We start from the raw sequence: 16,244 nt of genomic DNA, 5'->3' as shown, positions 1-16,244 counted from the left end.
CCCGAGGTTCCCTGATTCCTGAAGGTTTCCTAAAAGGTCTCAGAGCCCACCGTGAAGGGTGAAGATTGGGCCTTTATCGCTGATAAAACCCTGCTGTGAGGATAAGGTAAGGGAGATGTTCTCACTAAGTTCTCCTTCTATGTATAATGGTGTCACCACTGAGGGCTGTATTTATTGAGCACTCACCTTCCTGACGCTGGAAACATCAAGGAAGCCTTCACTCTCCTCTCCTCCAGCCGCAACAGATCCTCCGGTAAGAAGGGGGAGTCTGGTCTCCTCCTGTGCCCCAAACATTAGTTTTTTTCCCCTTCAGGGGACAGGATGCAAAGCAGTTGCCTTTAAAAAAAAAAAAAAGGTACAGTCCGCATCAGCGGAGGATTTAAATCCCCCCCCGCCATGCCTGCATGTCCACAGGACGCCGTTCCCTTTGAAAGGAAAGGAGGGGGGTGTAATTCACGGGGGCATGGCTAACTGCGTCAGACGCCGGCCACACATGCAGCTGGTTTTAGCGCTATGTATGTGAAAGCTGCTGCTGGCTGTGGAGGGCTGGGGCAGATAGATGGCTTGGTCAGGTTAGTGAACATAGGTTTATTCCTTGGCACATTATACTTTACTGAAGCTAGGGTTAATAGCAGCTAATGGCGCTGAACTATAGCCTAGCAATATACATTTTTTGCATAGTGCCTCTGCTTTATGCTTCAGGCTATGAATGGTAATGGGACCAGGAACTTCTCTAAAGGGTCATTAGTTTTGCACTGTAAATTAAATCCATTTCCAAAAGAATGTCATCCTCCTCTGAGAGGGATACGGCTAGTCATATTGAGCCATCAGGGGAAATTGTTGTTGCATAGAACACTTCAGTCCCTGTATATATCATACAAACGGGTTTTTTCTTCTACCGTTTCTAAATTGAAAAGAAGATTAATGCTATGATGTCTCTCCATAGTGGGACTAAACATAGCAGATTCCCATCTAGTCCTCGGGACCCTTTTCTTGAGGTGCAGGAGGCTGGGGATCAGGTAGATTTTCCCCAAATATTGGAAGATACTTATTTGTGTGTGATGATGTCATAGGCCGTTAGCCCCTCCCTACGTGTTTCCTCTATGCAAGGGACATCCTGTGCTATTAGCATGCAGGAGAGTTCAACCACAGCTCTTTGACACAAGAGGTCTGAGCCCCCTGTGTATCAGACCGCTGTAAAGCTGGCCCACTGCTTGTGTTTGAGATGAGAGCAATGGTCCAACTTTCCTACACGCTGCCAGAATTTAAACTGCAGCATTCAGCAATTTAAAAAAATGTAAAAATCTCCTATTTATATTACTGTACATGCAGCCTGATTAAGTTACAGTAATACATAGCAAGAGCTTGGTTGGGCTTTTAACTAGCTCGAATGTCTGTATATCTCTGCAGGGTTGTAAACGCTGAACATTTTTTAGCGAAGACCCTGACATAAAACAGGGTGTTACAAATCTGATTTCATGTGGTAATCTCTTCAGTATGAAAACATATATACTTTTGTCGCTTTATTATTATAAATAAGTGAGCCAGAAAATCAAGTTTTTTGTACTTGGCCAGTGTCCAAACGGAAAACTTGTGTTCTTGTTGAACAATGCAGTGGGAGTGCAACTGCAAATAAACCAGGCTTGTTTCAGAAAAATTTACAGTCTCTTCCTCTTTGCTGCTGTGTCACTTGCACAGTGTGCTGACGTGCCTCGCCAACAATGCTGTGCAGGAGGTGATATCATTCTGGGAACTGTACTGCTTATTTCCATCATTCTGGATTTTAGGACTGAGAAGGCTGTATAATCCAAGGGATGAAGCGGTGAAGTAAATACCATCTCTGGCCAACATGTTCAAACGCTGGTGCTTTGGTTGTTGTAGTACCATCTCACAGAGGGTAAAGCATTATTTTCATGAAAATGGCTTTGAGCTCAAGATGCTGTTATCATTTGCAGGGCCTTTGGTAAGTCAACCCCATATGATTGACTTCTTTAGATACTGATATTTTATCATAGCGATTTTGTTTTTTTCTAATAACCTTACTATTATATTTCCTTTGACTGTTAAGTTGTCCTACCCATCACTTTGACCACATTTGGTAATATCAGATGAATATAAGATACATACACCTTATTTTTTTCCTTTTTAGTTCTTTGTGTCCTATGCTTGTTAAAAAAAAAAAAAAAAAAAAAGATAATGCTAAACTTTCTTGCAACAACTTATTGGCCTTACCTCTTATGGTCAATTTTCTTCTTTCTTTTTGAAGTATATAACCATGCAATGTAAAACTCCTCTGAATACAGTATGAATGCATGATGGCCTTTTTTTTTTTTCACTGTAGTATCGGAACTGCTCATATTTTTTACACCATTCTCTTTCAAGCTCAATAAAAATACATAGGTCTGAGAGTCACACAGCCCTGCCAGTAAGCAATGCCAGCCTCGTGACCTGATTTTTTCCTACTGCAGATAAGCAAATATCCTAGTTAAAAAAGTCCTAGCTGCTGTTTTGCCCCCAACCTGTGGCTAGACAGTGAAAAAACGATAGGCAAAGCATGGAAGAGCACAACTCTCCTTATTGCCATGACTAGATCTAGAATCATTCAGGTAATGCTGCATGAACAAATCAAGGTCAAGATTTCACATGTGATTCATAAATACTTAGCAATATGTCACCCTGGACTAAGCCCTTGTACACACGGTTGGAGATTCCGACGGAATGTGTCCGATCGGACCGTTTTGTCGGATATTCCGACTGCGTGTCGTCTCGGACTGTTTCCCTCGGAGTATCCGACAGACCAAGTTTTCCAACTTGTTGGTAAAATTTTCCAACAAAATGCTCCGATCGGACATACTCCCATCATGTGTAGAGAACTCCGATCGGACAAAGTGCCACGCATGCTCAGATCAAATTCCTACACCAAAGCTATTGGCTACTAGCCTGAACGTAGTCCCGTCGTAACAAAATAATGTCATCACGTCGGATTTTCCAAACAACTTTGTCCGACCGTGTTTATGCAACAGTTTCGGACAAAATCCGTTAGACAAATTCCGACAGACAAAATCCGACGTATTTGGTTGTCGGAATCTCCTAGTGTTTTAGTGGCTTAGTGTTTTTTTCCTCCCAGGCTTTGAGTGGTTTCTTGATTTGTAATATAGAAGTCACTCACAGAATCTTAACCCCCTTCCCTATCTCTCACTGTAATAATGAATTTGTTTACTTGATCCCTTGAAATATCACAGTTTGTTCATTGGTTGTGTAGTGACAACACAAATTCTCCATTCGGAAACAACTGTTTATCTTTAGTTTCATTGTTCATTCAAATTGAGTGAAAACTGTACTATATTTGATTATATATTACATATATTACATGTGCAACTGTTTTGTAAAAAAAACAAAGAAAAAAAAAACAATATTAAAGAAATGTTTTTTCTTTAGAAATACTTTAAATATCAGACAACATGGGGCAGGCAGTTGGCAGAGTGTCCGCAGACCGCTCTGTCACTGTTCTTATCTCATGGAAAAGTAAGAAGTCCATTTAATAACAAAAAAAAAATGCCAATTGATGGCTTGACACTTATATGGGAGTCGGAAAAAAGGTACAACTGAAAGATATGAATAACTTGTATGAGCTACAGTATACAGACATATATATATAAACGCCTACGTGTTTAGTGCATAGTACAAACCTGAAAACTTAAGAATATACAGTAAGTTTCCATTAGAAGCTGCTATATGTAATTTATTTTAATCACAATGCTGCTATTTATTTTAAAGGCCATGATGAATTTTTTGGATTTTGTACCAATCATGGTAACTGCCATGTTTGTTGGCCATATTGGAAAATTCCAGCTGGATGCCATCATGCTAGCAGTAGCGGTAAGTTTAACCTACTATGTATGCCTTTCTCTTTAGTAAGAAGATTGGCAACAAAATTGGCTTTTAATCTGTGTTTTAGCTTTTTTCATATTATTTTATACAGTATATGAAAATTCTTTAAGTAAGGATATATGACATTGTCTTATGGAAACGAATCCCTGTTCTACAAATCTTTTTCTCATCCCTATTAGTATACCTCGGTTTTTGGAGTTGCGGTGGGACTTGGTTTAAATGCAGCCTGCGATACACTCCTTTCCCAGGTAAATGGAAATATAGTGTAACTTATGAAGATGAGTGACTAACAATTTAAAGCAATTTTGTCTCTATTTTAAAATGGAGAAAAAATAAGGCTTACCTGCAAAAAATAATAGTAATAGTTGCCTGTCCCATTACCGGCACCACCTGCCCCTATGTCATTACCTGCAGTGACAGCAGAGGAAATCACAGAACAGTGCAGGGACTGCCTGCATATGACACTCCAGGAAGAATGCAATGCAGAACCTTCTTTAGTAAGCCTAGATCTTCAACAAAGCACAGGCAGTGGGGTAGCCAAGAACTCACTGCATTGTTTGCAAGTATGCCATTTTCTTTTATATTTATTAACATAGAAACAAAAGTTCCCTTTAAATGAAATGGTGGCAAACAAAACATACTAATAATTTATAATATTTGCTGATCTTAGTACAGTCACTCCATGTCAACATGTCAAACATGAGTTTTTTTTTCTCTATAACTGATTCAATACAAACTGACATGCTGGCTATGTAGGCCATATATATTATGCTGGATGTCTGCTCTATAAATTGCAGTGAATTGAATCTGTGCTACTCTCAAAATGCAACTTATTTTATTTATTTTTTTAAAGGAAAGGGTTAGAAACGTTTCCATGTTTTAATTCCCTCTGTATCTCTAATGTAATAATTTACCCTCACTTTTTGTCAGAATTGCAGGGTATCATAAGGACAGGAATTTATGGGATATCTGATAGGGACAGCTAGCAACAAAAGCACATTTATATAATAGGGTGGAGAAAGTTTAGAGCTTTTGTCAGGTTTTTATTGCTCTTTGTTTTTTCCTTCTTGGTGACACCAGCACTATCTTATTTATTTTGTTGCTGTTACTTGGACAGGAAGTGAAAAGAAATCTCTTCAATAAAGACACAGACACCAACAATGTAAAGCCAAGCTCCAGTTTGTTATTTAAAAAGTTAATTTGAGCCAAGCTGGCCCAAACAACTTCCACTTCCTTTAGTAAGTGTTGCACTCCTTGACAGTGCTGTATAAACAGTATGTAGCATCAGCTATATACCGTATACAGTGGTGTGTTCCTGCAACAGTGCATTCCATTCCCTGGAGAAAGTATTGAGTCAAGCTGAGCACCCTTGCTGTCATTTACAGGAAACCTTGTAATGTATCAATGAAGCAAGACTTCCTCTGATTGGCAGAGGTGGAGAGGTGGGCAGATGACGCCACGATCTCCACCTCAAACAATTAGAGTTTTTTTTTTTTGCAAATATTATTTTTATTGTTTTGAACATCGAAAACACACATTGGGAGAGCCCCAAAACAAACAATAATAAGTAAAACAAGAAAGACAGAAGAGGTCGCAGCCTCACAAACATGCTGTACAGGTATTGGCATGGGAACATATGGATTATCAGCAAAACATGTCCTACCCACTGGCCTTGGGGGCCAAACCCTCCTGGCCAGGACCGGCAAAGATGCCCCCGCCTCTCTATAGAAAGCAATCATGCCGAAGCCTAACCTAGCGCTTCGGCATAAGGTCATCGGGAGTATGTTCGGAGTCACGGCCAAAAGAAAGAATAAAGACTGAGATGAAAATGGAAGAGTAACAGAGAGAAGAGAAAAAAGGAAGAGAGGGGCGGGGGGGGGAGGGGAAAAGGAAGAGTCAAGGGGAAGAGGTGATGGGTAAGGGGGGGGGAAGGGAGGGGCAGGGCGGGATCGGCTTCACCTATGCGGCCCGTCAGGCCCCAGTAGTAAATAAATCAACGGCCAAACAGAGCTTTGCCCTCATCTGAGTATACAAACATGTTCCAGAGAGACCAAGTCTTTCGATATGTCTCCTGCCGATCCTGGGCTGTAAGCACCAGGTCCTCCATTTTATTTATATCCTCCACCTTCCTAGCCCACATCGCCGCTGAAGGCGGCGTCTGCTGCTTCCAAAGCAAGGGGATACAGGACTTGGCCGCATTCGTTAAGTGACGTAGTATCGATCGTGCGTATGTCCTAGGGGGTATGTCTGAAACATGCAGTAAGAAAAAGGCTGGGTCATTAGGGATTCGCCATTCGGTAAATTTCTGAGATATGGTCCGGACCGCGGCCCAGAACTCCGAAAGCTTAGGGCAGGACCAAAAAACATGGAAAATTGTGCCCCGTCCTTCGCAACAGCGCCAGCAGCACTCAGATGCGTCAGGGTAGATAACGTGAAGGCGACTAGGTGTCAGGTACCACCGGACAAGAATTTTATAGTTCGTCTCTTGTATTTTGGTACAAATCGAGGACCGCAGAGCGAACCGCAGTATGTTGTTAATTTGTTGCTGCGTAAAGGTGCGGCCCAGGTCCGTTTCCCATTTAGTAAGACCCGCGATGTGTGGTGGTTGTGCAGGTGTGTTGAGTAGAACGTACATTTTAGAAAGGGTTCGGGAGAGCGGTTCAGTGTCAGAGCAGTATTCTTCAAAAGTAGTAAGTGGTCTGGTATAGTCTAGGGGGTTCGGGAGAGAATGGAGAAAGTGATGTAGGCGATTGGCGTTCCAAAAATCCAGACAATACGGACCTAAAGGGTCCATAAGATCCGGGATGGAAGTCCAGTTATCCCGCACGACAAACTGAGAGGCCATAGAGAGATTGGAGTCCCGTAGTGGTCGAAATTGTGCCTGTGATAGACCTGGTGTAAAGCAGGGGTTACCTAGGATCGGAGTCAACGGGGATGCCGTGGTCGTCAGAGACTGTTGCAGCGCCGCCTTTGCGCCTTGAGAAATCGTGGTGCCTATGAGGGGGTGGGATTTCACCGCTCGTGGTAGTGCCTCGTGGCACCAGAGAGCCGTCCTCAATGGGAAGGGGCACTGTTGTTGTTCAATTTGTGCCCATAGTTTAGTATCGAGATTACGACCCCAGTCCAAAATCCTACCCAAGTGTACAGCAGAGTAGTACTGTTTAACGTCAGGGAGTGCCAACCCCCCATAAGGTTTCGGCAGGGAGAGTTGGGATCGAGGTATCCGAGGCCGCTTCTGTGCCCAGACGAAACGGGTAAACAAGGCCTGTACCTGCTTAAAGTACGTGGGCGGAATTTTAATCGGTAGTGCCTGAAAGAGGTACAAAAATTTGGGCAAAATGCACATTTTCAGCAGATTGCACCTACCGAACCAGGAATGGATCCCGTTTCGCCATGAGTCCAAAAGCAGCCTCACCCTAGTAAGGAGAGGGGGGAAATTTTGTTCATAGAGGTCCGCTAGGTCCGAGGGGATGTTAGTCCCGAGATATGTCAGGGTGGTGGACGTCCATTTAAATTGGAAAGTGGATTGCAGAGCAGGCAGTAATCGGGGTGATAACATGAGACCCATAGCTTCCGATTTGGTGAAATTTATTTTCATGTTGGAAAACCTCCCATACCTCTCAAATTCCCGCAGCAAGTTTGGTAGCGATATCCCTGGGTTAGTCAGCGTAAAAAGCATGTCATCAGCATAAGCTGAAATCTTATGCTGTGACCGTCCAACTCGCACCCCTTGTATATCAGGGTTAAGTCTGATCATGGCTAGAAAGGGTTCCAGGGATAACGCAAACAGAAGAGGGGATAAGGGGCAGCCCTGTCGCGTCCCATTGGTTATCGTAAAAGGGGTCGAGAGAGTCCCATTAATTTTAACTTGGCCCGTGGGTGTAGAGTACACTCCAGCTATCCTGCTGAGCATTCGTTCCCCCAGCCCCACATGTCGGAGCACTGCGAACATAAATGACCAGTTCACACGGTCAAAAGCCTTTTCGGCGTCCATGTTCAGCAGAACACATGGGGTTCTCGCGGTTGTCGCCAAATGGAGCAGGTTTAAGACTTTCGTGGTACTATCACGGGCTTCTCTAGAGGGGATAAAGCCAACCTGATTTAGGTGGATTAAGTGTTGAAGATGGGCAGCTATCCTAGTGGCCAGGATCTTAGTATACATTTTTAAATCTATGTTCAGAAGAGATATCGGCCTGTAACTACCACAGGACGCAGGATCCTTCCCTTCCTTGGGTATCACCGAGATATGGGCACTCAGGAAGTCTCTAGGAAAGCACCCGCCCGAGCCTATTGCATTGAATAGCGTGAGCATGGGCGGACCCAGCAGATCTAATAATTTCCTATAGTACTGCAGGGTATAGCCGTCTGGGCCCGGGGCCTTCCCAGGCTTCATGGACTTCAGGACTCTATGAATCTCCACCAAAGTTATTGGGGACTCCAACTCTGCTCTGGCTTCTGGCGAAATAGAGGGCATATGGGACGCTACAATATAATCTACCATGTCTGATTGCGATTGTGGGTCAGCCTGGAGATTATAGAGATCAGAATAAAAACCGCGGAATTCCTGAGTGATATCCTGAGGCAAAGTAACCCTCCGCCCCCCTGGCGCAACAACGTGGGGAATATATCTCAGGAGTTTACGATCTCTTATCATCCGTGCCAGCAGCTTCCCACATTTGTCACCCGCCTCGTAGGTCATTTTACGACAGGATTGCATGGCCGCTTTAGCCCTGTAGTACAGAATGTCTGTAATTTGTTTCCGTAAAAATTGTACATCGGTATCAGAGGAGTGCGTAGGGGCATGTTTATGCCGGGCCTCTGCTTTATGTAGTTTCTCTAAAAGTTGGTCAAGGAGTCTAGTGCGCTCTCGTTTAATCCGTGCCCCATGTTTAATAAGCACACCTCTAACCACAGTCTTGTGGGCTTCCCAGAGCACACCTGGATCACAATCCGGGAGAGCATTCTCCCGGAGATAATGACGCAGTGTCGTGGTCACTTCTTCCAGAACCTCAGGGATCTGCAACAAACTTTCATTGAGGCGCCAAAATCTGGTCGCCAAAGGCGGGGTGTCAGATAGTCGATAAGTCAAAAAGATCGGTGCATGGTCCGACCAAGTCCTGTTCCCGATGGAGGAGTGCTCTACTGCATGTAGTTGGGAGTGAGGGATCATGAAATAGTCAATACGGGTGTAGACCCTATGTACAGAAGAGTAAAATGTATAGTCCCGCTCGCTAGAGTGCTGGAGTCTCCAGACATCAATCAGTTGGGAGTTATGGAGCGCCTTCGCAACCCGTTTAAGCTGACTCACCGGCAAGGAGGTACGACCAGCCGAGGTGTCTACAGACGGTAATAAGGGTACATTAAAGTCCCCACCCAACAATAATTGACCGGCTCTAAAGCCCTGTAGTTTCTCCATAATTCCCTCCACAAAAGTGGCCTGAAGTTCATTAGGTGCATATATGGTTGCCAGAGTCACTTGAACCGTGCCAATGAGTCCTTTCAGGAAAACATAACGGCCAGCAGTGTCTATCAGGGAATCCTGACATCTCCACGGAAGTTTGTGGGAGAGAAGTATGGAGACCCCTTTCGACTTGGCCATCGGATTGATAGAGTGGTATGAGAACGGGTAGTACCTATTGCGGAGGTATGGTAGCGCACGGGATTTAAAATGCGTTTCTTGTATAAAGGCAATATCCGTGTGCAGCCTTTTCAGATCCGCCAGCAGAATACGCCGTTTTTCGGGTGTATTGAGGCCCTTCGCGTTAAGCGATAAAAGGCGGAGGCGAGGTGAGGCCATAACTAGGTAAGGGGAACAGAAGGGGGCGTAGGGGGGGACCGGGGTCGGCAGGAAGGGGGGGTAAAAGTGGGTGAGGGAAAGACAGAGGGGAAGTGGGGGAGGGGGGGGGGAGGAGCGGAAAAGAAAGAAAGAAAAGACAAGTATGCAAAGAAGGAGAACTGTTATCGGAAACCGGGCCTAACGCCCTACGTCTCCAGAGAAGACTAAATTAGTTATGTGCACACAGTGCTTCGAGGGCAAAACATACCCTCTAGCAAAACATGCTAGCCTATGGGGGGGAGTGAACCGGGTAGGGAATGCAATAACCAGTTCCCTAAACCCGCCTCCCACCTCGTAGCATCACCATAGCATAATGCATGACTCCAGGTAAAATTATACACATTAAAATAGATAAACAAAAAATGGCAATATAGCAAACATCCCACATGTAACCAGTGAACAGATAATGAGGGCAAAAAACAGGCAAGGAACCACATTGGCTATAAAGGTATACTGAACCCAGACGATACACGGCCCAGTCTATACACACACGCAGCCAAGTACTAAAACCGTGCATCGTCTGCAGAGCGCCCATAAATGGGCACCCTCCCAACCTCCCCCACCCGCATCCACACCCAGTAAGATAAAACAAAACAAAACATGGGGGCCCACAACGTGTAGCTGACCTGGGCGATACAGGGCCCCATCTGTGCCAATCTGGACCTAGGTATGGGGCCGTGTACCGGCCGTCTCGCCCCAACACAAGAGACACAGCCCCAGTCCTCCCTGCCCTCGCAAATAACTTCCTCCCCTACCAAGCCCCAGCCCCACAACCAGTAGATCAGGGTGTATCATTGCCCACTAAGCACCTCCGGTAGGGTGTCCCCATAGTCACACCAGGGGGAGATCCACCAGCACCCCACCCACCCCCCACAAGGCCCAGAGCCCCCACCCACATAATACTCAATCCTCTTCGGAACGACAGCTCCGCATGACCTCCAAACTGCTACACAGAAAACAGTTCATTCGAGTCTCTCAGGCAGGTGGGCAGACATCTCCACTGCAAGCCATACGGGACAGGTGTGAGTGGGAAGCAGAGGGCAGAGCAGGGGGGGGGGCGGGGGAAACCAAAAACAGTCCAGGGACAGTGGGATGTCGTGCGGTACGGGGGAAGGACCCCCCGGAGTCCAGATAACAGCAGAGTCCGGTTCACCCAGGGGACCCTAAGATTCAGAGCTGGAGGCAGGAAGGTCTCTGCAGTGTCAACTAATACCCCAGAACAGGTTGCGTGCAGAAATAAGTACATCAGTGGAGGGGGAGCTGCATAGCAGTTTGGGCAGAGGTGGTGGACCACCGCCACAACGCGTGGTCCTGGTCAGCGGGGGGGAGCCGTATCAGCCATCACGGTTGCAACCAGTGAACAGGGAAGAGCCGTCCGAACGCAGCCAGACACCGGGGAAACAGGGGTAAACAGGCCGCCCAGGGTGTCAGCGGCATCAGCCGCGGCAGGTGGGAGGGGGGAGGGAGGAAAATCCAAAGAGAAGTTACCTCACATTTCCCTGGAGATCTCCGGTGAGGGTGCCCTGGGTCTCCGACGGTTCCTCTGTTGTCTGGGCGGCAGGCCTCCCCGACGGCCAGGACCTGCATCTGTACCCTGAGCACGGGGCAGAGGAGCCAGCCAATTCAGAAGGGTAATGGGGTCCGCCGCTAGAAAAGCAAATAAGTCCGGTAGGGAGCCAGGGTGGCGGAGAGTAAAAAAACGTTGGTCCTTGCGGAACGTGACCGATAAGGGGTAGCCCCATCGGTAGGTCGCTCCCCTGCAACGAGCCAGCTCCAGTAGAGGTTTTAACAGGGCTCGCCTCTGCAGCGTCGCACGTGATCTATCCGGCAAGATTTTCAGTTCTACCCCATCAAACTCCACGGCAGGGGCTTCCCAGGACCTCCGCAGGACTTCCTCCTTGTGTAGGTAGTGGTGTAGTCGGCAGACTACATCGCGTGGCCTGTCAGGATCTGTCGATCGTGGGCCAAGGGCTCTATGAACCCTATCGAATTCCAGGCGAGGCGGCAGATCCACCCCAGGAATGCTCCGGAATATCGCCGCCACCGTGTCCGCCAGGTCCTCCGGTCCCGTCGCCTCCGGAAGACCCCGCAGTCGCAGATTGTTTCTACGACTGCGGTCCTCCATTTCCTCCAGCCTCAGCTGCTGCACCAGCAATGCGTCCGCCTGGGCGTTCCGAACGTCCTCCAAAGCCGACACTCGGTCTTCCAGGGCCGCCAAGGACGTCTCGCCGCCAGTCACTCTGGTGGCGAGGACTTTCACCTCTTCCCGGACGAGAGCTATCTCCTTTCGGTGGGCAGCTTCCACCTCTCCGATAAGCGTGGTGATGTCCGATTTGGTAGGGAGGGAGTGTAATAGCGAGCGGAGCTCCTCGTCCAACTGAAGCGTCGGTACCGCTACCTGCGGAGTGTCAGTAATCTCCCGGTGGAAATCCGATGGGGTGCCCAGCAGGGGATCCGATGTTGAGTCCTCTGGGTCGAGGTCCGGGGAGGCGCAGGCAGCGCGGCCTCCGCTTCCGCGGTCACGTGGCGCCGCCATGACAGGGCCCGGGGAGCGGAGCTGGGAGAGATGGAAAAGTCGCTCGATATCACCTGTTTGCGGCGTGGGAAGAGCCGGTTTGGCAGGTATGCTCTTCCTTTGCGTGGCCCGCTTTTTCGAGGAGGGCATAATGCGGTAATCTGGCAGACGTCGTCAGAAAAGGTGGGAGACGGCCGGGAGCTCAAGCGATGCACGTCTCTACTCCGCCATATCCAGGCCACGCCCCAAACAATTAGAGTTTAATTGCATTCACTGATAAAAAAAATACAATAATCTCTGTAAATGACTGAGCAGTGCTTAGCCTGACTTGATTTTGCTCCAGCAGCAGATGGGAAGTTCCTGTTTTGCTGCCAAAACACAGCAATGTATATTGTATGTAGTGGATGCTATATACAGTTTATATAGCGCTGGCAAGGTCACATAACTTGGTAAAGAAAAAAGTTGACCTAAATAAACTATTTAAAGTGATGGCAAAGCTGGAATTAGGCTTTAAATTGGACTCTTAAGTTTATCCACTCAATCCTATCTAAAAAAAATGTAGTTGCAGTCGAGCTTTAACCACTAGCCGACCAGCCGCCGCAGTTATACTGCGGCAGGTTGGCACAGCTGTGCAAATAGCCGTAGCTGTACGCTGTTCCTTTAAGATGCCACAGCAGGCGTGCGGGCCCGCCCCTGGAGCTGATGCGTGTTCTGGGTGGGCGAGATGGCCAACAGGCACCCACGATCGCTCACGACAGAGCAAGAATGGGGATCTGTGTGTGTGTAAACACACAAATCACGGTTCTCTCAGGGGAAAGGAGACAGATCGTGTGTTCATACGGAGTACGAACAAAAATCTCTCTCCTCTTCTAGTCAGTCCCACCCCCCTATGGTTAGAACACACCTTGGGAAGACGGTTAACCCCTTGATCGCCCCCTCGTGTTAACCCTTTCCCTGCCAGGGACATTTATACATTAATCAATGGCTATTTTTAGCTCTGATTGCTGTATAACCATCAATGCTCCCAAAATAATGTCAAGTGTGCAATCTGTCCGCCGCAATGTCGCAGTCCTGATAAAAATTGCAGATCGCCGCCATTACTAGTAAAAAAAAATCATAATAATAAAAATGACATAAATCTATCCCCTATTTTGTACACGCTTATTGCGATTCTTTTATTTTTTATTTTTTTTTAAAACAAAAATAAGTAGAAGAATACATATCGGTCTAAACTGAGGAAACATTTTTTTCCTTTATCGTACATCACAGGACACAGAGCAACCATAATAATGACTATATGGGTTGATGGACACTGGCAGATAGTCAAACACTAAGTCCACCCCTATATAACCTCTCCTACACAAGAAGGACCTAAGTTTTTTTTGCCAGTGCCTGTAAGATGGAATGGTCACTGATATGATACCTGTGCTCTTGGAGCATACTTGGAGGTCTGGACGGTTCTATTTACAATCATGGACTTCATTCGGATCTATTTGAAAAAGCTATCGGCCAAATTGGATGGTACCTGAGCCCATTGGAAGGAGAGAAGATTCCTCAAGGTTTGCCTGTAATGCAGCCTTACGGCGCTGAACCCTGCGTAATGGAACCCTGTGCAGTGTTTGTTCTGACCAAGGTGCTTTCCTGCAGGGTGCTATACAGGTGCAGGAAAGTGGCCCCCACATTAAGGGGAACCCAGTCCCTGAAGGTCTTTTATGACAAAGCTCACCGTGATGGGTGAAAATTGGACACTATTTTTATACAGGCATGAAGTGGAAGGACGGCCATGTTAAGAAAGCCATGTGGTAGACAGCTTCCGCAGGGCCTCTTGAGACATTACAGCAGCCCGTGGGTACTAGTGAAGTGTGAGTACTTACTATGGGAGAAATGTGTGGCCAGAGAACTCGTGATTATATACTGCATACTTACTGCTTAATTCGGGGGGCCTGTACAATTGTAAGTCGATACACCCCTAGCAGTGCACTTTAAAGTGTTGGGTTTCCAGAATACTCTGCATTTGGCACAAAAATAGTATGGGGTCTGGTGCTTACTTTTAGGCTGAAGCAGGAAAAGGCTGCGTAGCATGCATAGGTGCTAAGCTAGTAAAAACTAGTATGGGGCCAAGTGTAGTTGGGCAGGTGCAGCATAGTATACATGCTTGCAAACTTGTTGCATAAACGCATTTTTGAATAAACACATGTTTTGCATAGATGTTGCATACATACATGTGACATAAGCACATGTTTGGAAGAACATGGGCATCAGTGCGCTTGAAGGAGTTGTGTTTTCAGAATAGCATACATTGTGTCTGCAGGAGCTTAGTTTTGGGCTCCCTTTTCACACTTGTGCAATTTGAAAGTCGCGCATTTTGACCGCAACTTTGGTGCTTCTTGAGGACGCACGAATGTGAAGGTTACGCATTGGAAATCATGGGGTGCGACTTCTTAAGCGGCGTTGCATTCCCAAGTCGCAGGATGGGTCGCACAGGTGTGGAAGAGGCCTTAGGCTGTTGAAGCAGCATAGAGGCTGCATTGTATGCCTGTGTACTTGGCTAATCCTGACTAAAACTATTATGGTCCCAGGTGCAGTTTAACATGTGCAGCTTAGTACACATACTTGCATAGAACACAAGCCTGCATAGGCATATATTCGCAGAGGCCCCGCCTCGTGGCCCCTGCGCCCACAAGCGTGCAGTGCTCAGCATGCAGTTTTTATAAGCATATGTTGGATACGTGTGGGCATAAGTGTGTATGCGTGCTGCATAGATATGTGTTTTCGTGGATACATGTTGCGTAAAATATGTTGCATAAACACGTTTCATAAATGCATGCCTGCTTATTCCATAAATGCATGTCTCCATGAGCACGTATTGTGTAAGTGCATGTTGGAATGGACGTGCTTCGTGTTTTGCCTAAACACAAATTTGCTTAAGCACATACCTACATGCTTCCATAAATGCATATTGCTTAAACGTAAGCTGGCATGTTTTCCTTTGTACTGCATACGTATATGCTTAGTCACATTAAACTGTATACATATGTGCTTAGTTGCATTAAACTGTATACATTGTGCTTATTTACATTAAATTGTATCCAATTTGTGCTTATTTGCCTAGGACTACATACATATTTGTTTTTTTTTTGCCTAGGAACACATACAAATGTGTTTATTGCCTTGAGCTGCATACATAGATGCATGAATGGCAAGAATACTTGTATACGCACACGCATGTATATGCATGCTTGGGTACCTGCATACTTACAGGGTCGTATAACGGTAGGCACCTGATCTCGGATCAAGCCTGATTAGTACTTGGATGGGAGACTGCCCAGGTTTCCCTGCTAAGTGAGGGAGGCATCCCGTCGTTGCTGTGTTTGAGAGTATCTCAGACCATAAGATTTCTGAGCAGCCTCTGAGGTAGTTGCTCCTTCCTTAGCCGGTCAGTCTTTGCCTTGAGTTGGAGCAAAAGTTATGGGCTCATTATTGCAAAACAAATAAATGGTAGCAGCTTCAAAACTGAATAGGGGCTTGAGGTCTATCTTTAGATCTCAATCCGCTGAGCATCCTTCTGCTTCAGATAGGCTCGGTCTGTTCAGTGATGACCTCTCTGCAAGAGGTAGATGTCAGGGCCCATAATCATCAGGTAACACAGCTTTATGTACCGGGTTGTTTCCAGCCTCATCAAAGATTTCTGAAATTGCAGTAGAAAGTCATCTGTTTTCTTTTTTGTGACCATCCTTAAGGCTGGCCACAGCTTTTGAGGTTCACAAAGCTCCTAGCTCTGGTGCTGGATTTGCTAAAGGCACAAGGGGGTGTCAATCTCAGTATACCTCAATAACCTTTGCTCAGGGAAGCAGGTCCAGATTTTCCTTCAATACATTTTTCAGTAGGAAGCTGTATCTAGGTTGAAGCACATTCCTTATGTACAGTCCTACTCCAGGTCTTGGAGAGGATTATTCTCTCTGTCTGGAACTTGAAGATCCAGGCATTGGATTGCCGGAGGGC

At 46.4% G+C, this 16,244-nt stretch overlaps 1 protein-coding gene across 1 annotated transcript in view; it reads left to right on the top strand.

Annotated features, from left to right (window-relative positions):
* The first annotated feature begins 1,657 nt into the window (after positions 1-1,657).
* LOC143982973 (multidrug and toxin extrusion protein 1-like) overlaps positions 1,658-16,244 on the top strand; it is a 131,702-nt gene continuing 117,115 nt past the window's right edge. Inside the window, exons 1-3 of the mRNA XM_077482157.1 lie at positions 1,658-1,963; positions 3,778-3,879; positions 4,071-4,139. Coding sequence (XP_077338283.1) covers positions 1,850-1,963; positions 3,778-3,879; positions 4,071-4,139 — 285 coding nt within the window. The 5' untranslated portion in view covers positions 1,658-1,849. The remainder of the gene's footprint in view (positions 1,964-3,777; positions 3,880-4,070; positions 4,140-16,244) is intronic.

Source organism: Lithobates pipiens, unplaced genomic scaffold (genome assembly GCF_037356315.1).
Source record: "Lithobates pipiens isolate NorthernLeopardFrog02 unplaced genomic scaffold, aLitPip1_a1.2 Scaffold_16, whole genome shotgun sequence".
NCBI lineage: Eukaryota > Metazoa > Chordata > Amphibia > Anura > Ranidae > Lithobates > Lithobates pipiens.
Note: the sequence above shows the minus strand (reverse complement) of the source record. Positions and strands in the feature narration are given on the sequence as shown.